Source organism: Serinus canaria, chromosome 1A, assembly GCF_022539315.1.
Source record: "Serinus canaria isolate serCan28SL12 chromosome 1A, serCan2020, whole genome shotgun sequence".
Classification (NCBI taxonomy): domain Eukaryota; kingdom Metazoa; phylum Chordata; class Aves; order Passeriformes; family Fringillidae; genus Serinus; species Serinus canaria.
The window spans coordinates 71,768,627-71,795,011 of NC_066314.1; the positions used below are offsets into that span (position 1 = coordinate 71,768,627).

General features: G+C 44.4%; 1 protein-coding gene and 1 long non-coding RNA gene across 14 annotated transcripts in view; both read left to right on the plus strand.

The window, feature by feature from the left end:
- Positions 1-18: 18 nt before the first annotated feature.
- LOC108962776 (uncharacterized) lies at positions 19-8,350 on the plus strand. Of its 2 annotated transcripts, XR_007776612.1 has the most exons (5): positions 19-791; positions 3,031-3,179; positions 4,887-5,058; positions 6,145-6,508; positions 7,467-8,350. It is a non-coding gene; the product is annotated as an uncharacterized LOC108962776 (long non-coding RNA). The 2 variants fall into 2 exon arrangements; XR_001991491.3 differs by lacking the exon at positions 19-791 and having other exon boundaries at positions 798-3,179.
- Positions 8,351-19,837: 11,487 nt separating this feature from the next.
- The window catches only part of C2CD5 (C2 calcium dependent domain containing 5), a 57,113-nt gene continuing 50,565 nt past the window's right edge, over positions 19,838-26,385 (plus strand). For 4 of the 12 annotated variants that reach the window (XM_050983401.1, XM_050983402.1, XM_030238255.2 and 1 more), the window contains exons 1-3: positions 19,840-20,025; positions 23,314-23,400; positions 24,806-24,977. In XM_050983401.1, the coding sequence (XP_050839358.1) occupies positions 19,936-20,025; positions 23,314-23,400; positions 24,806-24,977 (349 nt within the window). In that variant the 5' untranslated portion in view covers positions 19,840-19,935. Of the gene's footprint in view, positions 20,026-23,313; positions 23,401-24,805; positions 24,978-26,385 lie in introns of all 12 variants that reach the window. The other 8 variants (XM_030238256.2, XM_050983432.1, XM_050983426.1 and 5 more) reach the window with 3 other exon arrangements.

The following is a 26,385-nucleotide window of genomic DNA, read 5'->3' on the forward strand; positions in this document are numbered from 1 at the left end:
GGCGGAGCCTGACCCCCGTCCGTGCCCTCCGGGGTCCCGTCCGTGCCCTCCGGAGCCGCGCTGTCCCCTCGGGCACCCGCCCGTCCCCTCCGGAGGCCTGCTGTCCCCTCCAGGGTCCCGCTGTCCTCTCAGGCATCCGCCAGTCGCCTTCAGAGCCCCGCTGTCCCCTCGGGCACCCGCCCGTCCCCTCCGGAGCCCCGCTGTCCCCTCGCATCACCCTGCCCGGGAGGTGATATACCGAATGTGTCCGGGGCTGCTGCGGGATAGCGGCCGTGAAGGAATGCGGACGGATCCCGGCTGACCCTCACTGTCTCGGAGCTACTTGCTGCGGTTCATTTTTTGTCTTTAATTTGGTCCCGGCTTTCGGAAGCCCTCACCGCTCTTCCCCTCAGGGCGCGCCCCTGCTCAGCGCCTTGATCCGCTCTTCCTACACAGCAGATACGTTCTTTCTTTTTTCTTTTCCCCTCACTTATTTTATGCTGGAAATTTTATTGCCTTGAAGTTATTTTCACCGGGAAAAAAAAAAAAAAAAAAGCTCAAACTACACCACAGCTTGTGTGGCGGGAAAAAAGGAGAAAAAAATCCCATCTTTTTTAGAAGTATTTTGATGCTCCCCCTAATAGTCCTACGAGTACCTGCCTCCTTTCACATTCTGTGATTTTCCCACAGAGGAAACACCGAAGAAGTTCTTTGTAAGAAATGAATTGAGTTGGAGGAAAATACAAGAACTATGAAAGCAGAGTACTGGTCGGGCTCTCCCATGAAGAGCTGTTACTCTGAAACAGGCACAGGTCAGCGCATCTTTAATCTTTATATTCTTTTCCATCTAAACTTTGATTCAGATCAGATATTTAAAATCTGCAGAGCCAGGAATCTGTCTGGGAGAGCTCAATAAATAAATTTTCCTTCTGCTGTATTTTAAATTAAAATTTAATGTTTGTGGGTTTATGTTATTAGCATAAGTATGTTATTCATTAATAGGATTTTTGTTTCAAGCATTGAAGGGGAAAGAACATCGAGGTCTAAATCAAATTTCAAATGCCATAAAATTTTACCCATTTCTTCCATTAGCCCATTTCACTTTTTCTTATTTGAAAGTAAGGATGTTTTGAAATTTCAATGCTTTGAAAAATAGTTTTCTTTTAACACACTCACCTTCATACCCTTTTCAGCCCTATAAGTCAATATTGCCATAGAGGTATAATATCACTCTACAGATCAAGCATGTGATTCATAGTGGCCTCTGCTTCTGCTTAGGCAGTTTGGTAGATGATAAACTAAGATTTATTTATAGATTAAGGCCAAAGAGATATTTTGCTGAAATAAAAAGGTTGAATGCTCCAGCTTCCAGATGTTAATTTCAGCAAGAACTGGTCTAAACAGAGATTCCATCTTGCTAATGCTGAGAATAATAAATACACCCACCAGAACGTTTCAGTTATTAACTCTGAGAAGCCTTGTGAATTTACCCAAGCCTGGTCAGATTTCCATAAGTTGTTTGTGAGTGTATTTTTAACAGAAAAGGGGGAAGCTTGAGCAGTTATGGTGCTTAGATTGTTCAGGAATGATGAGAGCTGAACTTCTGTATACTATTTACAAAGGATGTGAAAGAACCTTGAACACTTAGGCAGTAGCACTCTCATCTTTCTGGTCATGTTATGAAGACACACCCTTTTGGCTTGTCCTCGTGGTGCATGGGGAATTCTTAATTCCTGGGGTTTTATTAAAAAAAAAAATCCCATTTTTCTTAATTCCTGTTATTTTAATCAATAAAAGTTACAGTTAGCTACTCACCTGGTTTCCTTCCCTTTTAACATTCTGTTTCCCACAAATATATGCTGTGTCCAGATCAAACCCCAAAGAAATGTGTTTTCTCTTAGTGCTTGTACATTTGCAGGTGCACCACACCAAACCAAACTCATTCCAAGGCTGGTCAGAGATGTTCACTACAAGGAACTTAAGAAAACAGGATGTTTTTCTTCTCTCCCAGGCCTGTGCTCTACCAGTCTGACCTGCTTATCCTCCTTGTTCTGCCATTCTCTTTTCTGATATTCAGGAATCAGGTTGTGCCATTTAATTTATTCCTACGCTTTTCACCTTGCCTTTATGTCAGTGCTGGATGTTTATAAATGCTTAAAAAATTTTTCAAAAAGGCAGAAAGAGTACCATCAGGATCAAAACCAGTTTTAACTTCCCGGGTGCAGTTCACCTGGCTGCTTTTCAGAGCCAGTAATTGCTTCAGAAGGACTCAGGGCATAAATGTGACTAGAAATAGGACCCCTTCTAGCCATAACTAATTTTAACAGCATTTTGCATAGAAGTGTTTCAAAATGCTTTATGTTGTCCTAATCTCACAGGTAAAAAACTGAGTCATCAGAAGGTTTAAATGTGCCATTAGACCAGACAGTGGGCTTGGACATAATTTTCTGACTTCCAGTCCTGTCCTTTGATCACAGGATTTCTTCAGTGCATTCAAGCATATAATTTCTGTTCATTGTCCCACATGTATTACTTGTGTCAGGATGAATCACATCTCTCTACATATGGTATAAAACTGTAAGTCAGCTCTTACATATTTATTTATTTATTATATTAATTTTTGAAGTGCCTGGTGGCCTAGCATCCATCCAGCAGCATCCAACAGCATCCTAGCAACAACTCTTGACACACAAAGTTGATCATTCTGTCATGTTTATTGTATTCCATAAAGATTTTGTTTTAGTCTCAGGGAAAATGAGGTTGAAATAGTTTATTTTATAAAAATCTTGACAGTTTATAAATTTCTTAAAGATGGATATTGCTTGCTATGTTGTTGAAATGGTAAAAAGTCCTCTCTGGTGCAAGTTGATTGACATAATAATAGGTTATAGCTTTTTCAAGTGTACTTTGAAAGCTGTATGAGGCAGAGTAAAAAGCCTCAAGGCTCATTGCAGTTTCACAGCTTGATTTTCTAGTAGGCTCCCAACTGTCACTCATGTGACAGGTTCCACGTGATAACCTAGCTCCTGACCATCTAAGCCCTTTTCCCAGCGTGGCAGTGGTGTGGTGCACAAGGCAATGTGCTCACAGGGGAGAGCTTTCCAGCTGAGCTGCTCAGGGTTTCACAGGGAAGTCTCAGAAGTTCCTGGAGGAAGCCTGGACATCTGTGAATGGCCTTGTTACCTCCAAGGCCTCTCCAGGTGAGTTCCCTCTGTGCTGTCCCTGGTCATGGGCTGTGTGTGAGCAGTGACCCAGTCACACCCCTGCTGGAAACCTCAGCAAACTAAACAAGCCCCTGCAGCAGGCCTGCTAATGCAACTCAACCAGCGAGAGACAAACCTGATAAAACCTGCCCAACTCAGTAGGAACAGAGGCATGCTTGCACTTAAGCAGATGCTAAATCAAAACAAGCAGCTTAGAAAGCATTTCTGCAGTTTCTCCATTTTCTACATGCTGTATGTTTGTTTAGGGCTATTTATAAAACAATATAGCCACTGAGTTAAGAGAAAGAAGAAAAAATATCTTCATTTTAGTTACACTATTCAAAAAATACCTGTACCAAAAAATAAGGATTAAACAAAGCAAGACGAAATCATAATGAAGGCCAATGCCTGTATTCATTTTAACAGATTAAGCTGTATTTGAAAAGTAGTTACAAGTTGACCGATCCTTGAGTAGACTTGAACTCTACATGTGTCCAATGATTTACCCTATCCTGGTGTTTTTCCCAAGGGCAACTAGTACACATCTTGCATAAGTACCCAAAAGAGTCTACTTCAGCAGATTTAAAATCTCTTGCATTCGAGAATAAATCCTCCTGCAACAATACAGGAGGAGGAGTTGAATGGCTTTTGTACTTTCTAGAAATTCATGCTTTTCTAACATTTTATTGACTAATCAAACATCCCCCTACAATGGAAAGCTATAAACATAAGCAATTTAAAACACAGTCTGTGAAAAGGACAATATCAACTATGCATTTAAATGTCATGCAAGCTGTAAAAGAAGCCTAGAATATCAGAATGTCATTGTGTATTCTCTAGTGAAATCTCTAATCAATTTTACAGTACAAAGGGGGGCAGAAAGGAGATGGCTGAACTAAATTAAAACAATTAAAAACTGTGTAGAGAATTATCTTGAGGGACTGTGAGCATAGTTATCACAGATAAATGACTGCCACTTTACATTCAGCTTGAATCAATGAGAAAGGAGAGAGAAACCTCATGGACTGGGAGCTGGCTGAGAGGCAGATCTCCGGTGCTGGTGACCAGAGTCCAGCTGAAAGCCTGTAGCTTGGTGTCCCCAAGGGCCAGCCTTGTTCAACTCACTCACCAGGGACCTGGGTGACCATCAGCACCTCTGGTGATGATACAAAGCTGGGAGGAGTGGCTGATCCACCTGACAGCTGAGCTGCCTGTCTGTAAAACGTGGACAGCTGGGCACAACAGAGTTCCACAGGAGCAAAGTTCCACCATCCCTGCAGCTGGGGAAGAGCCACCAGCACCAGCACAGGCTGGGGATGGCCTGCTGGAAAGCAGCTCTGCAGGGAAGCACCAGGGAGCCCTGGTGGACCAAAGGCTGTCATGAGCCACCACTGTGTCCCTGTGGCCAAGAAGGCCAGTGGCACCCTGGGGTGCATTGAGAAGAGCAGTGCCAGCAGGTCAAGGGGCTTCTCCTTTCCTCAGCCTTGGTGAGGCCACCTCTGGGGGGCTGTGACCAGTTCTAGGCTTCCCAGGACAAGAAAGGCTCGGAAATTCTTGAGACAGCCCAGTGGAGGGCTGTGGAGACCATTGGGAGCTCCAAAAAGGGCTGGGAGAGCTGAGTCTGTTCAGCCTGGAGAAGGGATGGCTCAGAGGGGACCTCACCAACACTTGTCAACAGCAGAACGTGCTGGTGCTCTGTCACAGGAACAAGGACAGTGGGCACAAACAAACACGGGAAGATCTGTCTGGTGAAAAGGGAAAACTGTACTTTGAAGGTGACAGGGCACTGGACAGGCTGCCCAGAGAAGCCATGGGGTGTCCTTATCTGGAAATACTCAAGACTCACCTGGACTTGATCCTGTACAACCTGCTCCAGGTGAGGAGAGAGGCTGGACCAGACAATCTCCAGAGGTGCCTTCCTACCCCAACCATTTTGTGATTCTGTGAAAGGCAAAGAAAGGTGTCAAAGAGGGGAGATGAGGAAAAGAGCAGGAAATTGTTGCACTACTGTGTTAATGAGAGAAGAAATTATTAAATTGGCTTGTGTGTGTTCCTCACAAAAACACCATTCCCAGCAACTTTCTTGGTAGTTTCAAGAAGTCAGGGGCTAAAAAACCCAGAAATTATGCAAAAGTTGCACTGCATTCTTGTGCTTATGACCAGCTCTTTTCCATTAAATTCACAGATGACCAGGAGGACTCTAGGCCAGCACCACAACACCCTTTTCATAAGCATTCCAGCTTGTGTGCTGAGGCCCATGTGTCCAGCAGACTACAAGCTGGATGCTCTTTTGGTGCCCCTGTGTGCACCTTCTCTCTAGGTCTTGCTTCCAGCCTTGTTCATGGCCCATTTTCTACAGAATTAAGGTTAATGTGGCCAGATTTTGTGTCTGTCCTCCATTAATGATTCAAGAAGGAGCAACTTTAGAATTTCACAAGGTCATTAAATACCAAGGATAGTTTTAAATCCTATAATTGGGAATTACTGAACAGGTGGAGCCTACAATCTGTAGGTCATCATCTCAGGCTGCTTTTGAAAGCCCTACAGATTATTATTATTGTTTCCAGGATTACTTCATTTTTCACCTTATAGATTTTATTTACCTCAAGGCATTGGTTCTCAGGGGGCTGGCAAAAGAAGTATTGTGGGCACAAGAGAAGAACAGCTCAGAACAGCCTGATATTTAATCATAGGTTGTAAATATCTTTTACAGACTTGTCTGTTTGCAACTGTCGCTAAGCATAGAAAATTACTAAATTAGTCAGCTTCATTTATATTTTTCTTAAGGGAGATCTTGGAACATCAGTTACATTTCAGGTTTAAAGATAATAAAGGTATGTATTCCTCTTGGAAAAGTAAAAAATATTATGATAAAAAATAAATGAAATATAACAAAATTATTGCAACTATACCAAAGGTAAAGGGCTGAACTTTGCCCAATTCTCTATCTTCCCTTCCACAGAGCTCCAGAGCTCTACAGCCACAGGAAGCACAGAGGACTGCTGGGGAGGAGAATTGCTTCCCTGGCTCCTGCAGCTTGGACACAACCATGGAGCAATCAGGAGGGTAATCAAGGAGAAAGCATACAAGAATTGCCACAAGAACATTGTGTCTTACTAGGAGTTCCTAGTGCTGGTGAAATTCAGAGTTTATGTTTTCTCAAAACATCTTGAAAGAGAACTGAAGTCTCACTGCAGTGAGCAAACACAGAATCTTTACTGGCTTTCCTAGATTCTGGTTCTTGCTCCTCTTCCCTTAAAATATTTTGGACTGTGTAGCAGATCCAGCTCTGCAGTCTGCACTTGAAGATGTGGCACACTAGCAAGGTTTGTGGTTTTGTGAATCCGCCGAGCTTTTAACATGTGAAAAGCAAGGAATATTCATCCCGGCTCCCCCCAGCCCTCCCCCTTCCCCCCAGGCACCAGAGGTGTGGAGCCTGCCTCTGACTCTGGCTCGCTGGAATTTTGCATTTCTCTGTCAGCTGGGCCTCCCTGCCCGCACTCCTTGAAGGCTGAGCACACCCAGAGCACAGAAAATCTTGTGCAAGCAACTGCAGCCGCAGAATTTTGGTTCTATGTGATCCGTGTGTCTATGGCTTCAGTGTTGTTCTGATAGTTCCATTTTTATCTAGATGTGAAGTTTCTAAGTGAGGAGAATTTTTATTTGGAAAATACTGATTTCCCTGGTATTTGTTACAATTGGCTGTATTTCGAGTATGTCAGGCGCTTAGTCAGCTGTTCCTGCAACTGAGACTTGTTTTTCTTCTTTTTATCCCTTTCATCCAGTGGAAAAAGTTTCCTGCTGCTCTCCCTACTGATATTTGATATCCTATCTCCAACTGATGCACATATTTAACTTTTAAAGAACAGCACATCAGCTAGCTTTGCTAATTAAGACTCCTTCTGGTTTTGTATTGTTTGGTTTTCTTTTGTTGTTTTGTGTTTTTTGGTTTTCACTGAAAGATTGTTTTGGAGGTATTACTTCTCAGAGGAATGACTTTTTCTAATCCAGCTCCCTCTTCTTAGCAATAATAAGTTTTAAAAATCAGTTGCCCATGCTTTGTAGCAATGTATTTATTTAATCTTCAGCATTAAAGGAATGCTTCCAGGGAGCAAAGCAGCCAGTCAGCAGCTTTTTTGAATGTCTGCTACAAGTCATTATAATGCAAAAAAGTAGGGAACTTGAGAGATTTGTTTTTAGTTTCTGTAGAAGTGTTTTACATTCTAACAGCATTCCTGATAATCATCTTTCCTCCTCTTTTTCTTTTTTCTTTTTTTTTTACAGGAAATAATCTTTCTGGCCCCACCAGCAACTACTTACAGTGGAAAGCAACAGTGGGAAGCCATTATGTAGCTATTGATGATGTTATCAAAATGTATTACTAAGAGAAAGATGAAAAGCTGTCCACTGATCTTTTTAGAATGACTGACAAAAAGCTTCCAAACCATTCCGTGAACACTGAACTCCCTGCTTACCTTTACAAGTCTTTCTGTCCCACTGTCTTTGGGCACAGGAAGCTCCAAGTGGTAGAAACCCACAGGTAGGCCAAAGCAGGAGTACTGAAGGGATGTTAGAAGGGTAGATGGAGTGATGCTGTCCTCTGATGGATTCATTGCCCAGATTTATGTGTTTCTATAAAAACCTGCAGTGCTGTTCTCAGACCCTCAGTGGTGGACCAGTGGAATTCATGAGAGAGCAGCTCTGGGACAATCACTTCCAGTTCAGTAACACTTTGTCTTCCTTTGCTTTGCTAAATTGCATAAAGTCAATGGTTCAAGGTCAATTTCCATGTGCTTCTTAGAGTGTCCCCAAACCAGCTCTGACATAGTCAGATCTTTCTTACAAGGCAGCACCACAGTGTGATGAAGGAAGTAAAACAATCCCAAATACCTGAACCTTCAGAATCTACTCTTAAAAAAAAAAAAAAAAAAAGGGCAAACAAAACAAACAACAAAAAAAGCACCTTTAAAATCCCCTTGACGAATTTCAGGTCACAGCTTATTGGTGGTTCACTTTGTGCCAGTCAGAGATTTACATTTCCCCCACCAAGAAGGAAAACCTTTCTACCACAAAAGTTGATGCCAAAACCTAACCCTCTGGCCAAAGCTATTTTCCCTACAATAACGTCTCTCTTGCTTACTCTTTTATAAAACAACTCTTTAACTGTTTCCAGAAATATTCTGGGCATCTATTCCTCTCTGGTATATTTTAATTTGCCCTTTTTATCTTTGAGGAGTTTTTCAGCATTCTTTCCTTAGTTAGCTGTTCACATTTGATCCTCATAATTCCCTGGATGTTTTCATTGAAAAAAAAAAAAAAAGAAATAACAAATAAAAAAGGAAAAAAGTGAAAAAAATCTTCTCTTGGATAGAAAAGATCACAAAAAAGAGGTTTTGCCTGGTCAAAAGAGCATTGTAAAATCTGAATTTTGTATGGGAAGGATCACAGAGTAGAACACAAATACAAGACAAAGCAGTTTTGATGCAGTTGCTGAAACTATAATCAAGATCAGAAAAAGGTTAGAAAATGAAATGTAATTAGTACAAGGTTTGGGTTTTTTGCATACTTTATTGGGAAACACAACCTTATTGGGATAGGGGGATGGCAGAAAAGCTGCATGGTAGAGAGCCTTAGGCTTGAAGAAGCAGCTGAAACCAGCACAGCAGCAGGCGTGGAGAAGCACTTCCCATGTCTGTGACTCTCTTCTCCAAAAGCCCAAAGGTAATCCCAGTTTTACAAGAGGAAAAGCTGTTCCGTGGGAGCACAGGGTGAGTGAAAGCAGTACAGGTATTTAAAAAAGAAGATAAGTTGTTTCCACAGGTATAGTCTATGGAAACCTTTTCCAAAAACCGGTCATTACTTCTATGACCCTTAGCAGCAAAACAGGGAATTCATGCAATAAAATTTATGTCCAATGAATTTAGAACAAAGCAAGAAAGAAAGGCAATTTTTTAGCTGAAATAGGCATATAGAAAACAGTGCTTCAGGCACTCTAGGTAAATTTTGTGGCTGAATAATTTTAGAGCTGATGGTAATACATGCAGTTATTGCACATACCAAGTTAAAGATAATTAAGATAAGGGTGATTAAATGTCATTCTCATATAGTATAAATGAAATTGTCAAAAGTCAGGAGGTAGTATTTTCTTCCAAAGTTTTGTATTGTACAGTGTATATTTTTAGGGAATATTAAAATATGTTCACCTGTTTCTGGAAGCTTCTGCTTCTCGGATACAGCTGGTAATAGCAGAGTGGGTCACTGATATCATCTGGCATTAGATTACTTCTGGTGTCTGTGGTGCAAAGCAAACACACTGCAGTAGGAATTTGCAGGGACACCCATATATTGCATTGTGGATATACTCTAAAGAATGCTAAAATATTCATGTAGCCATCTTCAGTACATTTGAAATTGCCTGGCTTGGTGTTGTGTAAGCATTGGAAGCTTTTCCTCCATTGAGTATTCAGAACAAGTGCTGCTGAGCATTGGCGTGGAGATCTGAGGGAAGCAGAGCGCTGCCACCAGCCCTTTCTGCTGCCTTAATGAGCTCCCAGCCCTGCAGGGGCAATCCAAGGCCCAGAGGGAGAATTCTCTGTGCTTCCCGTGCACAGGCACGGCTGGCACCAGCTGCTACTGCGTGTGTACAGCACACAGAGAGCAGGTTTTAGTTCCTGTACCTCCGTGTCTGGAATTGCACTGTGACTGGGCATCGCTCAGCTTTATGGACTTGTCTGCCTCACTAATGTGCTGCACTTGTCAAACAGGCAGAGGGAACCCCAGGGTGTACTGGAAAAGGTGCTCACAGCAGGGACTACCTGCAAATCCAGAGGTAAAGAAGTAGGGGGACTGTAGTACAAACACTGTCAAGACCTCACACGAAACACCAAGTCCAATTCAGACCTTATACATGAAAAAACAAACCAGAAAAAGAAAACAAGTATGGATAAAGGAGAACAGCATACTAAGGTAAATGGAGAGAAGAGAAGCTTGGCTTGTTCCAGCCAGTACCAGCAGAGCTGTGTGGACAGAACCATTCATTGCAATGCACAGATGTATCCTGAAGGCAAAATGTACATTTGGCTATAAAACAACATTAGCGTGCAAAAAATAAATCAGGCATAAACTGATACCGGAGTTCTTGCTGGAAATTTCTAATTGTGCACAGAGGTCCTAAAACAGACTTTAAATATGAACATTGGGGGCAAGAAATGTCTCAATTAACAACAACCCACCACAAAAACACACCAAAAAAACCCCCAAAACAAAACAAAAAAACAAAACCCCAACCAAACAACGAGCATAATTAAATCACAAGAATCCTAATCTGTCCTCTTTGAGACTGAGTCAAAAATAGCAGGCTTCTTGCTGGATAGTGTAACGTCTGTAAGGAATACCAGACATTCCCAGGAATGCTAGAGCTGTACTTTAAATTCAGCATCCCAGTATTTTCAGTTGTTGCAATTTGGAATGAGGAGAGTTATGCAGAGAAGCATAACCCAGCATGCAACCACCCCACCCCCAGCCAAGGGTTTTGATACTTCTGTGCATCTGACCATCTGGTTGTAACAGAATTATTCTTTTTCCAGATTACTTTTTAGCTGCACCAATTTCAACAACCTGATTTTGTTCATCACAATTTAGATACTGCTAGGCTGTGAGTGAGGATTGCATTTTAGTGCATAACAAAGTCATTTTCAGTGGCTGTGTGAAAAAGACATGTCTGCAACCATGAATAGAAAATGAAACTGACACAAAGCTGGTCTATGAGGGAAGGAGCCACTCAGTATCACAGAGAGATTTGAAATACAACTTCTCCTACAGCCTGCTCTGAGAGCACAGCCTCAGCTAGAGGCTGGGAAAGATCAGAGCTGCAAAACCTGCATCTGAAAGACTGAGCTGCTTCTTCTCTGCTGCAAGCAGATAACAAAAAGTGTCCATGGAAACCATTTTTGTGCTGCTTATCTAACAATTCCTGAGCAAAAAACCTTGGAAGATGTGAATTGCAAAGGACAGGCAAGTATCTAAAATGGCAGGGGAGTCATCATCCCTTGCACACCTCTCTGCTGGTTCCCCGCCCTGGTGGCATCACTGCCAATGACATTCTGTCTCTGTGCTCTGTCCCCTGCTGCCATCTCTGTAAGGATCCCAGAGGGGATGGCAGGGCACAGACTGTGTGTGTGTGTGTGCCCAGCCCTTCACAGCGTGTCCCTGAGAGCTCCTCCTCAGGGATAACCAGCCAGGCACTTCTAGCACAGCTTCCCGAGGCTCAGCTCAGCTCTTGGACTGTGAGCAGTCTGACTGCTCCAACCACCAGCCCCCATCCGGGGCTGCACAGAAACTCAAACCTGTCTGTGGTACAGCTCACCTGCTGGCACAGTTCACGCGTTCTTTATCTCAGACACAGCTAAAAACCAACCAAGCCCTGCATCCACTTGTTTATTAGGCAAGATTGTACGTGGCAGGTATTCAAGAAAAACTCTTCAAATGTTATCTGAGACAGTTTGTGCTTTTTTAAACTTGAAGATCTGTGCTATCAAGCTGTTTCCCCACACATGCAAACAAAAACGAGGTTAAAATAATATTCAATCTGTCTTAATTTCAAAACAATCCAAAATTAAGTGAAGGCTGATGAAGTGATTAATCTATTGATTTGAGGCACTGAAACTTAATACAGTGCTTTGAGATAATCTCTGGCATAAATGGAAAATCACTGGAAAAGAAAGGCACAGATAAAATAGGAAACTCCACGTCCTAACAGTTAATTTGTTGGATTTAGAATTAGGCCTCTACAGATCACAGCTATGCTTTGCAACAAATTCTTGGAATGGTTGTCCCTTGCAAGCTGATTATATACATTTTTTCACTCACAGCAATAAGATCAGGAAGCCCGATAAGTTTCCATACTACTGAAAAATCATCTGTGAAATAACTCAAGACTGGGAGTGTAAAATTATGACACAAATGTAGTGAACGTGCTCAAAAATGAGGATGGATGTACTGGAATATTTTTATTCCTCCTTGTCTTTTTCAGACTGCTAAAATTAGCGAAGGATGGTCTGTTCTTAGTCCTGATATTAATAACAGCAAGATAGTGGAGATCTTTCTTACTCCAAGAGCCTAAATTGTAGAGTGGCAGTCATATACCTGTGTACATGAAAACTCTCATGTAGCTACTATAGAGAGGGGTTTTTTGTTACTTCTTAAAATCCAGTAGTGTGTGTCTCCTTATTTTGGTTTAATATTAATTGAATTTTAATTTTGGTAGAATTTTCCCAGCTGCTAGGTGCTTTGGTGCTAGGAAGATGCACAGTCATTTTGCAAACTTCTGTATAATTAAGCAATTTATTTAGCAAGTATTTCTCAAGTCATGCTGCTCATAATAATCTTGGCTAAGAAAATCAAAGCAGCATCTCCCTCAGCTGCTATCAAGGAATGATTCCAAGGTGATGATCACAATTCTCCCATACATAAAAGCAGAGAAAGGCAGCACAGGCCTGACAAATGAGAATTTTTGGGCTTTGAAGGCAGTCTGAAGACGCTGTCCTTGCATTTCAAAAGCCCCATAAATTTCTGTTACCAGGGTCAAATGCAGCCCTGGAGACAGCTCTGCCTGGAGTTAAGACAGTACTCAAAGAGCAAGCACCAGTGAGAGGTTTCTCCTTTAGCCAGCTTGTACTGCACAGGAGCTTCTACTTGAGAATCAGGGTGGTAAACAGAGTTTGTTCAAATGGCAAATAATCAAGAAAGTGAACTGGATAGTTCCTGTTGGATAATAAGGAATGATCCTTCTATCTTCTTTCCACTGTACATAACTCACTTCTATGAATCCACAGAGATATATAAATTAAGAGTTTTTAAAAGGTTTGTGGGGGTATCCTGCAGTTCTTAAAAGCAAAAGAGACAGAACTTCCGAAAGTGTCACTGAAGGACTATTTATTTTTTTAAGGCTATAAATACTGCTGCTGACAACTGCATTTAATTAAATTATTTACTAGGTGTTGACTAATTAACTAGGACACTGTACACGGAAGGACTCTGAGTAGCTATTATTATTCTGGTGTAACTCAAGCTCTGTGTGGAGCATGGGCACATGGTTCTGATTCAGTCGCTGGGAACTGATACCCCAGTTATGCCATTGCCACTCAGAAAAAGCACCAAGTCTATGCAATCTCATTTCCCTCACAGAACTGTGAGAAAGAGAAATGAGATCAAATTATTGCCTGAGAACGTGGCATCGGATCCAGTTGCTTGATTCTCCTGTAGGCAATTGCATTCATTCCTGTTTTAGTGAATATTTATTTTATTCAACTTCTTTCAAGGCTGGATGGAAATCAAGACCTTCAGACAGCAATAGTACAATGAAACAGAATTATAATTATTACGATTTGAATGGCTCTGTTTTTACAAAGTGCTTGATATGGACCAAACCCCAAACTGCTGAAGTCCACAGAAGATTGACATGAGTAGACTGCTGGAAAGGTTTTACATTCAGAAGAATACAGATCTCTACAATAAGATCTCATTTCCAAAGGAAATAATTTCCTTTTATATACAGGAAACAAGGGTACATAAAAAAAAACCCAGAAATATAATTTTAGGACCATGACATATGGGTTTTATTTTTACCCTTTTGAATGTAAGCCTTGAGAATAATTCTTGGCTTCTTTTTTCTTTAAAGGACAACTAGGTTTTATTCAATTCACTAGATCTTCATGGGAATATTACTGTGAATATTACTGGAATTAGAGTTCATTGGATAAGCTTTTTTCATACATATTATGGGATATTTAAAAGACACATAGACGTGGAACTAGGTCATTTAGTGGTAGAATTGGCAGTGTGAGGGTAATGGTAATTGAGAGACAACATGAAGCACATATTTCGAGTTGGAATTGGTCCTGCTCAGGCTTCCATGCTTCCCTCACCACACTGTTATATCAGAGATCCTTGTGGTAGCAGGATTTTATTCCAGTGGATGGTAACAGACATTCATATTGCTCTACCCTTGTTTCTAAACAGTCTAACAGCAGAGAGTTCCTCCAGCGTAAATCAGAGCCCTTGCTCATGATAAACCCCATCTCCTCACTGCAGGGAGACATTTCCACCTTATGCTTTTCCTGAGGGAGGATTTCACACTCTGATGACAGGGACTGGGCCTGCAGGGTCAGTCAGACACTCGCAGGGAATTACAAACTGAAGTGACTGGGATTTTGCCCCTATCCCAGGATTTGCCCACCCAAACCTTGCAGTGGACACACAGCACAGCACATATAGAACAGGGGGAAGTTTGGGATTTTTCCTGGGACACAGAGGTTCTTTACTAAGGATCCATGACTCTGGATACAGAACCTCTATGAGCATTATTAAAAACATTTTTGGATTGTTGCCACTCAGGTGTGGTTAGTTTTACAGAGAAATACAGGAATTTTTCCAGAAACCAAAGTCTGACCCTGCAATTTCCTGTGCTGATGGTAGCTGAACGATTCCTCTTTCAAAGAGTACTTAGGACAGTAAGTAAAAACAGGGCCAGTATCTTCTGTGGGCCAGAGGTAAAAAGCATTTTTTCTGTGTTTCAACAAACTAACACCCCTCCAAAAAGTTTTTCATTCGTTTCTGTTTAAATCAACAAAAGGCAATATAATCCAAAAAGCACTTTTTCCTGTGGAGAAGAGACAGCCCATCCCACCCCAAGTCCTGCTGTAACCTGAGGAAAACCCAGACCACCACCTTCTAATCTGCATCTTGAAGGGTGGTAAACCAATATAACTGAAACCTGCCCTGATGGAATGGGTCAGCAGACTGACGTTACCCTCAGAGATAAGGAAAACCTTATCTCTGAAGTGTCAGTTTCCAAACTAAGGGTTCCACATGCATATCTATCACCAACTCTTTCTCTTACTTGAAACTGAAAAAGAAGGGACACATGGATCATTGCCTTTAAGTGGCAAAATCACCCACAAAAAAGTCCCCTATTTTTCTGACAATCACTGTTCCACAAGAGATGCCTTCAATGTTGCAATTAGCAATAGTCTTGGTTGTTTAGTTGAGTTACAGTGCCATTCAATACATAGCAACACCTGCTCAAGTAAGACAATGCTGCTCCTTAAGCACAGAGTAGCTGAAACAGGACTTCCATTGCCATGACTTAATAGACAACATCACTTCTAAGCAGAAGGGAAAAGCCTCAGCAAGAAGCAATCCAGATACTGAAATGCAAAGTCAGATATCACATCTCGTTTTTTCCTTATTATGAAAAAACACCTTTTAGTATTTTCTGTGGAGTTCTGAGCATGTACATACTATAGCTTTAGTTTCCAGTATATCCATTATGTTTGCCTAGAACTGATGGCAGTTTAATGCTGTTTTGGAAGCCCCAAGTAATTTATAAATTCTAGGGGTCTGAGTGTACTTTCAGCAGACCCTGCTACCTTTCACAAGTCCCCGCTGGCTGGCCCTAGAGAACTGGAATGCCATTGGCAGGAAAGGTGGGAAGTAACATGCTAATTTATGGAAAGCCAGTCTCATTCTGCCCGCATAGAAAATCCTCAGCCCCAAGGTAGGTCTAATAACCAAGCAAGTTTCTCACTGCATTAAATCAAATCTGATTCGTCTTACCAAGTACCTGAAAACCAGATTGGAACTGGCTCTCCAAAACAGGTGTTTTCTGATTTCTAGTCCTTCAGCTAACAGAATCTTCCATTGAAAAAGCTGGATCCTAAGAAATCTTTCAAGAAAGAAATATGCATTGCATATTTCCCTGTATTTCATAATCCCTGAGAGCTGAGGTGTTCACTAGGCAACATCTGTGAAGCTAGATAGCAAGAGCAGAGGATAAACACAAGTTTTGTCCAAAATAAAGAACACATAACAAAGTCCACTTTAATGTTGTTTTTACTTGTTCAAAGCCCAGAATTTATTTTAAATTCTTTCTTGGGCTCTACAGCAGTGCACCAGAAATGAAAAAATGCCAAACAATGCTGTACCTGACACTGGGAATGTTGGGGGTTTTTGTGGTCCCATCTGCTGAAAGTTTTTTTCTGTAACAGGGAAGCTAAGAATGGCTGTGTTCACAAGTAGTGTAGTGGATCAGTGGCCCCATTTTTGGGGTGAAGCAGGGCTGAGGACCCACCACCCACGGTTCTGGTGGATTATTTAATCCTGGCTTAATTTGCTGCCACGGCCCAAATGCCCTAAAACATCTACACAGTGTATTCGATGTACTGCTGCCTCACACCTCTCAGTTCATACGCTGCGTGACTGCCCGCTTACGCGAGCCACAACAACGTTTAAGCAGGTGAGATCAGGGGATTCCACTCAAAAAGTTCATTTCTGGTCCAAACTAAACCCTTAACATCAGTAGCATGTCTTGTGCTCCTAATTTCCTTCCTGGGTCTTTGCTCTTCCCAGCTGTCCTGGCGTCGGGTTTGGGACTTTTCCTTTCGTTTCTTTCTCTCAAGGAATTTTGTTCCATCTGTCGCTAAGGTCGAAACCTCAACGCTCCACAGTTCAGAGACGAAAGGAGCCGCCACGGGCGGGGTGCGGCTGGCTGCGAGCTTAGCTGGGGGTTTCTGCTGGGGGGCGGACAGACGGACAGACTGCGGGATTCGGGCTGGGCGCAGCCCCCGGGCTGGGGAGCAGGGCTGGGCACGGCCCCCGGGCTGGGGAGCAGCCCCCGGGCTGGGGAGCAGGGCTGGGCACGGCCCCCGGGCTGGGGAGCAGCCCCCGGGCTGGGGAGCAGGGCTGGGCACGGCTCCCGGGCTGGGCACGGCTCCCGGGCTGGGCAGCTCGGTGCGGCTCCCGGGCTCGGTGCAGACCCCGGGCTCGGTGCGGCTCCGGCTCTCCCCCTCTCTCGCATTCCCGGGGAAGCGGGCTGGGCTGCGGCCGCCGTGGGCAATGTCGCCGCCCCTGCTGGGCTCCTGCTGCCTTCTCGCCCGTGAGTGGAGCTGTGCCTGTAGGAGCGGCTGTTGGCCTGGAACCTGACTTACACCTACCTCACTAAGAAGGACCCTTCATCATCTGCTCGAGTGCCCCAGGGAGATCCCCGGGCCCTTTCCCCTGCAGGGAGCCTCTCCCGGCCGTGATCGGGAGGCGCTGCCGCTGCCCAGCCCCACCGTTTCTTTCGCACGTGTTCGGGTTTTGCCGGACCGTACCCACGGACAGCGCCCACCGGGACCCCGCAGCTCCTGTCGCAGCTGCCGAGTTTCCGCTGCCTCTTGCCTACTGCCCGGAGAGCCCGGCCCGCCGTTCCGAGGGTCCCGCTGCAGCCATCCCCGCCGTGCAGCCACCTCCGTCCATCTCTCTCGGCCGTGCAGTCCGTCCGTCCGTCCGTCCGTCCCCGCGGCACGCAGCCGGCGGCACAGCGTCGCCTGGCGGCGCGGAGCAGCAGCGCAGCCGAGCCCGCAGCGCCCCTGGCGGCGGCGGCGGGAGCTGCAGGCGGGCCGTGCCGTGCCGTGCCGTGCCCGGTCCGCCGGGGTGCCGTGCCTCTCTGCCCTGGTACACTGCACACACTGGCAAAAACCTGTCCGGCCTCTCCACAGAGCTTTGCCCGAAAGCCCCCTGATTAAAAGTTTTAGTAATTCGGAGGGAAGGCGGTCACATTCTCCATTCCCGCCTTCCTTGGCAGACACCTGTCTTTGAAACCAAGACACCTGCATTAGGAGTAGTCTCAGAATCACAGAATCATTTAGGTTAAAAAGACCTCCAAGACTGAGTCAAACCTTGGACCCATCACCACCTTGTCAACTAGACTAAAGTGCTGAGTGCCACATCCAGTCACCTCTTGAGCACCTGCAGGTATGGGGACTCCATCACTTCCCTGGGCAGCCCATTCCAATGTTTGACAACCCATTCCAAGAAATTCTTGATGCCAACCTGAACCTCCCCTGGCATACCCTGACCCCACTTCCCCTTGTCCTGTCCCTGTTCCCTGGGGCAGAGCCTGACCCCACCTGTCTGTCCCTCCTGCCAGGAGCTGTGCAGAGCCACGAGGTCCCCCTGAGCCTCCTTTTCTCCAGGACAAACACCCCCGGCTCCCTCAGCTGCTCCTCACAGGACTTGTGCTCCAGACCCTTCCCCTGTACTGTTTCCTTCTCTGGACACATTCCAGCCCCCCAAGGTGTGTGTGTGTGTGGGGGGGGTGCCCAGAGCTGAGTGCCAGGTACATGGAGAGCCCTCGCCACTGCCAGGCACAGGGGACAGTCCCTGCTCTGGCCACGCCGGTGCTGACCCAGGGCAGGATGCCACAGCCCCTGCCCCGTGGGCACAGCCGGCCCGTGGTGCTCCCTGCTGCCAGCCAGCACCGCCAGTCCCCTCCTGCTCACTGCAGAACTCCAGGCAAACATGGATGGATGAGCTAAAAACAAGCATTTAGCCTGTTTACAACTGACTTGGATATGATGAATATTAGCAACAGTATGGATTGTTCCAAGGGTAACTTCCAAACAAGCCCAAGAGACAAAGTGCTGCGTTGGTGGGACTCACTGCAGGCAGCCCGAGGACAGCAAGCCAAAGATCCCTGCTCTCAATTCCTACACCGCGCACTGCAAAGCAGTCACATGATTTGTTTGGTGTATCGCACTCCAGCCCACAACATTATTTAGTCTTTTTGTAAGATTAGAAAGAAGGGGAAATAATCCCAGGAGATCTACTCTTTGGCTCAACACCTGAGGAGTGCTTAAGCAGAGCACAAGGGCTCCTTTCTGCTGCAGCTGCTGAGCAGCCCAGCGGCACAGCCCTCACCCCGCGGGCTCTGACACAGCCCGGGTCCCGCACCCCGCGGGCTCTGACACAGCCCGGGTCCCGCACCGCCTGCAGGACCACCCTGCCCCAGTCCCCGTCCTCTGCTTTTTGCCAAGATCCCACAGTGCTAGTGCCTAAACAAAGAGCTTTTTCAGGCATCAGAAAGTTACAGCCTGGCTGCAGGAACCGTTTCAAATCCTATTTCTGATAGCTAAATTCCATTTAATCTATCCATAATCCTGAAAATACTGTAAATATTTGTCTTTCGATTAAAAAAGAAAGCCAACCCACTGGCCGGGGGGTCTGGGTGCTGTTTTTAAAGCTTTTACAGGAGACTCCCACAATATCTGGGGATGCACGCGTGCTCCCGGCTCCATTTGAACTGGGAGCAACTCCTTCCCGGGGCAGGCAGAGCATCCCGGGGCGCACCGGCTGCTTCCCGGGGCAGGCAGAGCACGCAGAGGCTGCGGGATGGGGCACGCAGGGTGCGGGTTCCGGGGTGCAGGATGGGGCATGGAGGATGGGGCACGCAGGGTGCGGGTTCCGGGGTGCAGGATGGGGCACGCAGGGTGCGGGTTCCGGGGTGCGGGGTGCAGGGTGCCGGTTCCGGGGCGCATCCCGGTCCGCTCTAGCGCCACCATCAATGCCTGGGCCCTCAGGCGGCGGGCCCATCGAGCAGCCGAAGCCCCTTTCCCTGTCCCCGGCTCCGGGTAGCCGTGCCCCGGCAGGGGGCTTACCCTGGCTCCCGTCCCGAGCTCCCTTGCAGCCCGGCAATCCCGGCAATCCCGGCAATCCCGGTAATCCCGGTGCTCTCCCGAGCTCCCTTCCAGTCCCCGGGCCCGGCGCTCCTGACCCTCTCCCGCTCCCGCCGCCCGGGGCGGTGCAGCACCGCCCCCACGCATGCGCAGCGGCGCCCGCCGCTCCATGGCACAGGCGCGGTGCCGCTGTCGCTGCGGCCGCGGGAGGAGGCGGAGGAGGAGGAGAGGAGGTGGTGGGGGGGCGCGGGAGGAGGAAGATGCCGGGGAAGCTGAAGGTCAAGATCGTGGCGGGGCGCCATTTGCCGGTGATGGACCGCGCCAGCGACCTGACCGACGCCTTCGTGGAGGTTGGTGGCGGGGCAGCGGGCTGGGCCCTCGCGGGGAGGCACCTGCCGGGCCCGAGCAGCGCTCAGGGGAGCGGAGCGGAGCGGGGCTGCGGGGCGGGCGGGCCAGCGGTGGGAGCCGCTCCGGGAAGGGGCGATAGCCATCGGAACGGGCTGCCCTGGGCGGGCCAGCGGCCGGAGCCGCTCGGGGAAGGGGCGATAGCCATCGGAACGGGCTGCCCTGGGCGGGCCAGCGGCGGGAGCTGCTCGGGGAAGGGGCGATCAGCCATCGGAACGGGCTGCCCTGGGCGGGCCAGCGGCGGGAGCCGCTCGGGGAAGGGGCGATCAGCCATCGGAACGGGCTGCCCGGGGCGGGCCAGCGGCGGGAGCCGCTCCGGGAAGGGGCGATAGCCATCGGAACGGGCTGCCCGGGGCGGTGGAGGTGCTCGGGACTCGGTGCTGGGTGTGCCCCTGCTTGTCCGTCACAGCTCGGGCTCGGTGGTCTCACAGGGCATTTGCAGCCTAAGCGAGTCTCTGATCAGACAGACGTGTTGCAAGGAGGATGGCCAAGTAATAAAATCATCTTTATATCAGTTGCATTGCTGAGTACATGGGTGGTTGTACAGGCTTTACTTTTAAGGCCAATGTTTGTCTTTCCTTTTAAAACACTTGAAATACTAAAATGTTTTCAAATGGGGCTTTTAGTCAACAAATACTTAATATTACTTGCGTGTTTAAATGTCTTTATTGTACCCAGAGTATCTAGCTTCAACCTTTTTTGCAGTCATGTAGTTTGCAGGTGATACGTAGGGTCTTCTCAGGAAGGCACTGTAAAATAAGTTGAAGTGCAAAGTAAGTGGAATTATTTAGGCCCGGGTTGGATGGGGCTCTGAGCCATGTGCTCCAGTGGGAGCCATCCCTGCCCGTGGCAGGGGGTTTGAATGGGTCTTTAGGGTCCCTTCCTATCCAAGCCTTTTTATGATTCCTGTTATATGACTCTTGTGAAATTAAGGTAGGAAGACAGAATGCTTTTCTAGACCTGTATACACTGGAAAATATGTTAATATAAAAATAAATTTGGGATATGTAAGTCCTGATTTAATTTGGTGCTTAAAAATTTGGTTGGCGATAGACTCTAAGGACATTGCTTAATGGGAGAGTAAGCTGGTGGTAAAATGAGGATGTATTCCAGCCTTTCAGTGGAGCAGAAATAGTACATAATTTTATTTTATTACATGAAATTTAGTGTTTTATTGTTTTGTCAGCTATTTCACCGGTCGAGTTTTAATTTTTAAAAGCTTCTCTTGCATGCTGCCTGTTAATCCAGTTTAAAATTACAACAACTCTGCTGCTTGCTACTGGGAGACAGGGAAAAGAGGACTAGGAAATGCAGTTCACAGAGTTCCATTTGGCCTGGTTTTACTCTGCTTTAGGAGAAACAGCTCTCCTCTTCTGTGGGGCACTTGTTCCCAGCCCTACTGGCAGTGTAGCAAAGTAGATTGTTGAATTCGTATAGTAAAATACTAGCATAGCAAAAAAGGAAAATAAACATTTTTAAGATCAGCTTGCTTAGCTGGATTGACATGCAGTTCCATGGGTGTCTTGGCACAGATAAGGGTATAGAAATACCCAGATGAGGGCCTTGCTTTCAGAATTGTTAATTAGGAACAGTGTGAGGGAACTTCCCTTTCCCTGTATGGAGTAGGCAATACAGCAGGTGAGATTTATTGCAAAATAAGTTGAGATTGAAACTATTGTTTCACTTTTCTATGTGAGATTGCTGAAAAACTACAATGTGTTTTTCCTTAAATAAAAATGAAAAGCAGATGTTAAGGTTGTAGTTGTTCACTAACCTTAAATTTCCTTGTTAAATATTACAATATAAACTTAGAACTAGAAAAGAAAATGAGAAGAGGCTGAAGAGCTCTTACTTCACTCAGCTTATGCAAAACTTGGACTTAACTAGCCTGAGCACGATGATCCTTGTCCCAACTCAGCATCTTTTGTTACAATTTCTTCCATAAATGTGCTTTTAACTTTGCACAGGGGACAGCAGTGTGGCATTTTATTATCTCTACCAGCTTCAATGACCTAGCTGGAGCACCGGGGAAATTCAGTTATAACTGCCTGGGGCTCCAAGGGAACTGATTTACTCCCAAGATAACGCCTTAAAATAGGCTGGGTGGAGCTCAGGACTGTTGGATCCTGGCAGCTTCTGGAGCCAGAACTGGTATTTAATTGGCAGCTCCCTTGTAGCCAGTGCTAACAACACCTGATTGTACTTAAGCAAGTGCAGAATCCTTCAGAGCTGGGAGATGCACCTGTGCAAGATAATCACTATGTTACTGAAATGTACCAGGTGGTCACTTAACACTTCTTCAGCAAAATTACTGCAGTGGTCACATCCAGGCCTAAATTTAGTTTCCAGAATGTGTTTAGCCTTTTAAAAGATAAAAGCTGTCAAAATCTACACACCTCTAACTCCAGCATTTCTTTTCTATCTGCTTAGTCATTATCTTCCTTAAGAATCTTGAATAAATTTAAAAATGTAAATTTGAGTATTAGTAAGTACCTGGTATGAGGTGCAGTGCTCATTTCTTTGAGAGGCAGCACTCAGAGAACTGCAGGTGTTTGTAAATGATTTGAAATGAAAGCCACAGTGAAATAAAGGCTCTTCCATGTCCTGTGTGGCTTCCTGATGTATGGAACATCACAGAAATTCAGTTTCACTTCAAAAATGGAAGAAGCCCCCACAAAACCCAAATGGGCTTAGCCTGAAATAGATGCCTGTGGAGACCATATGGCTAGTGCTGAAGTAGGTTATGATGTGGTTGAAGGTGCAATAAGCCATAAAAGTATGGAAAATATTCATTTTTAGTAGTCCTCTCTCTGTATATCTCAAGTACAGTTTGTTTTTATATTTCTATCATCAATTGTCTATGAAGCTGATTGAGAAATCCTAGAGAGAAGAGTAATAAACTATCAACGTTTAGAATATTTTTCCTTGTAGAAGGCAAGGAGAGTATGTAAAGTGACTTTGAATAGCCAATATAAGTGATATTTTTGCCTCTCAAATGATTGAGGAGGAAAAGAAACAATTTTAGAAGTATGACAGGATGTGAGAAAGATTGATTGGAAATGTCATTGACACATGGATACTGATATATGTAAATTGAATTTAAGAGCCACTCAGTGAAAAGAAAATTATTTGTCGAAATATGTATTTGAAATTATTTGCATTTGTCAATGAAATGAGTTTCAAAATCTTTTTGTTAATATTTGTAATTGCTAATTGAATGTTTGCGTTTTTAGGTGAAATTTGGAAATACAACGTTTAAGACAGATGTGTATCCCAAATCACTTAATCCTCAGTGGAATTCTGAGTGGTTCAAATTTGAGGTAAGTATTTTTAAGAGTTGGCCTGTAACTGCATAGACACTCTGGTTTAGCTGCCTTAATTCAATAATTGCATTTCCAGCAGAGTGAGCACTGAAGTGTTTTGTGTTTACATGCACAAAGCCTTTCCAGCAAACCCGGCTCCAGCCAGACCCTGTTTGCCAAGGGCGTCTCTTTGGCTTTGTAGGAGTGGTTGTGAAGATAAAAGCTTGCCAGGTTGGATCCAACTTGAATGTTGTTCTGTTAGAAAAGAGAGTGCTGCAGTGAAGGTGGAGAAGGGCAGCAGGGGTTAGGCTTTCCAGCACAGTTATCAGTACAAGGATGTGTAAATAAATACATATGTATGAAAGCACAAGTGTTCTGTGGGCTTTTTTTAATTTTGAGCGAGAGAAGGTAATTGGTATTTGAAGTCTTACATTTGGTTGCAAGGATAATGCAGAGGAGAAAATGAAAAATTCCTCTGTGAAGATTACAAAATAAATAGCGTGGACAACAATTGTTGGACACTTTCTCTTCTCGTTTCCTTACGTAATAATGAGGGCACGCAGCATTTTCCTGTAATTGCTTGCTGCTTTCCAGGATCTAATTTGTTGGTGTCCTTTGACGTTATGCCCTGAACAAGTGTTTACATGTTTATTTCATTTTTTTACTACTTAAAAAATGAGGATTATGTTTGGAATAAATTAATTATTGAAACACTTGAATGTGTAGTTCTGGTTCATTTACCATGCACTAAGGCAATATCACAATTCTGCAAACACTTAGATGAGTCATCCCATTGAAGTTAGCAAACTTAATTCTTGGTTTGTGACATTAAACACAAAAATTTGTTAAATGGCTGTCTTGGTCCTAAAAGAAAATGGTAGTTATATGTAGGTGGATTATTGCATTTGTTTAGGAAATTGCATGTGTAGAATTACTGAACTTTACTGCAGGCTGTGTAAAATACCTGCTTTTAAGCCACTGACCAGTGATGGGAACACCATAAACTTCAGAGCATAATAGGCCTCTGAGGTATTATACCTTAAATTTTCTTTCTTTCTTTCTTCCTTTCTTTTCCTTTCTTCCTTAATTTATTTATTTATTTGTCTATCAGTATGTATTGTAGAGATAGGTGGACAATATTTTAAGTGCAACTTAAAATATTGTGGAATTTTAAAATTAATAATCTCTGTAATTGTGCTTTTCTGTTCTTCTCCCAGTGATAGCTCTGTTTCCAGGATCTCACCAGCCTCTGAAGGATAAAACCAAAATGAGTGAATGTGCTGTTTAGCCTTCAGGAAGCTGCCATTGCAGATTTATCTGTGTCACTGTTCATTGCTAACTCTCCTCTCCTCTGTGTTTGTTTTTGAGCAGTGTTTTCCTGCCCGTTTTGAAATACTCAGTTTTGTTAATATTTGCAATGCAGGTGGATGATGAGGAGCTGCAGGACGAGCCTCTGCAGATCACAGTTCTTGACCACGATACGTACAGTGCCAACGATGCCATTGGCAAGGTGTACATCGACATTGATCCTCTGCTCTACAGTGAGGCAGCCACGGTCATCTCAGGGTGGTTTCCAATTTATGATACCATTCATGGTAAGATTTGCTGATTTAAACCGGCCTTGTTGGAAATCTAATCTGCTTCATACAATCTCATAAGCTGTATTCAGAAATTTGTAATAACTTTAGCTTTGGAGTTGGAAAACTACTTTCCTGGCTTTTTTTCCCCTTATTTTCTGACACGAGAAAATTTCTGGCAGGGGAGTAAAGACTGGTGCTTGGCAGAATGCCTTCCATAGGACTGGTGACAAGTGGGAAAACATCTTCACTAGTTACTGCAAATTTCAGATTAAAGAAAAGACTCAGGCATTTTTGTCTAATTACCACGTGTTTGCTAAACAAATGCCATTTTACTGGGGTTACTTGAAGTGTGCCTTCCTGGGATTTGGGATAAACTTCACTTGAGATGAAGGGACAAGGATGGGAGATCTTCAGCAGGATGAAATCCCTTTCCCTGCAGTAAGTGCTCTCAGGGTTAGGTGGATTTCATCAGAATGTCTTGAAGGTATGAGAGATTAAAGGCAATGATATTTTTGCTTTTGATTTTAATGGAGCAGCTTTTGTCTCAGGGAGGCAATGTCAGTTTAGAGCAATTAAGTCGCTGTTTGGATACCTTGTGCAGGACATCTCTGTGGCTCCCATTGTCCCCCTCGTTCATTATTCAGGGTGAATTAAATGACCTAATGATGTTCAAAGCTAATTATAAATCATTGTTGGGAAATAAATTATGGTGTTCACCAGATGCTCATCATAACTGATGCACAGTATTTTTTTGCATTTAAACCAGTTATAGCAAGTAGAAATATTAAGAAATCTTGTAAAATTTCTGGTTTTTTAATTAACTTTTTTATCCTATGCACATTTTCCTATCGCACATTTTCTTCTGGAGCTAAATTATGCAAACACTTGTTTCAGGATGTGTACAGCTGGTAGGTTAGAGTTAGATTTCTCTGTATTTTTCCAGATATGTTGGTATTTCATAGCTTTTTTTCTATGTAAGTAAAATTGGAATTCTTTTATTTTCATGCTCATAGACGAGATTTCAATTATCTTGATTCTTGGCAAACATTAATTGATGCTTCCTTAAAAAAAAATAATGTTCATAAGTTTGTATTAAATTTTTTTCTTTCACCTCAACATGATTGTTTGTGAAAATGTATAACCCTGAGGCATTTTTTGTTACAATAAATGAAGGCTTCTTCCTGTTGGCATTTTGGAAGGGAGATGCAGCTGATTTTATTGCAGTAATGTCTGAGCTGAACAACAAATCCAGTGCTGCTGTTTCAGTCATATGCTGATGTGATAAAGGCTTCTGAAGACACGAGAGATCAGACTCATCAGGTTTAGTCCTCAATATGTCAGAACCTATAATGTGGGAAATGATTTTGTTACTGGGTGGGGAAAAAGAAGAAAAAGCTCAGAACAGGAAAATAGAGAAGTCAAA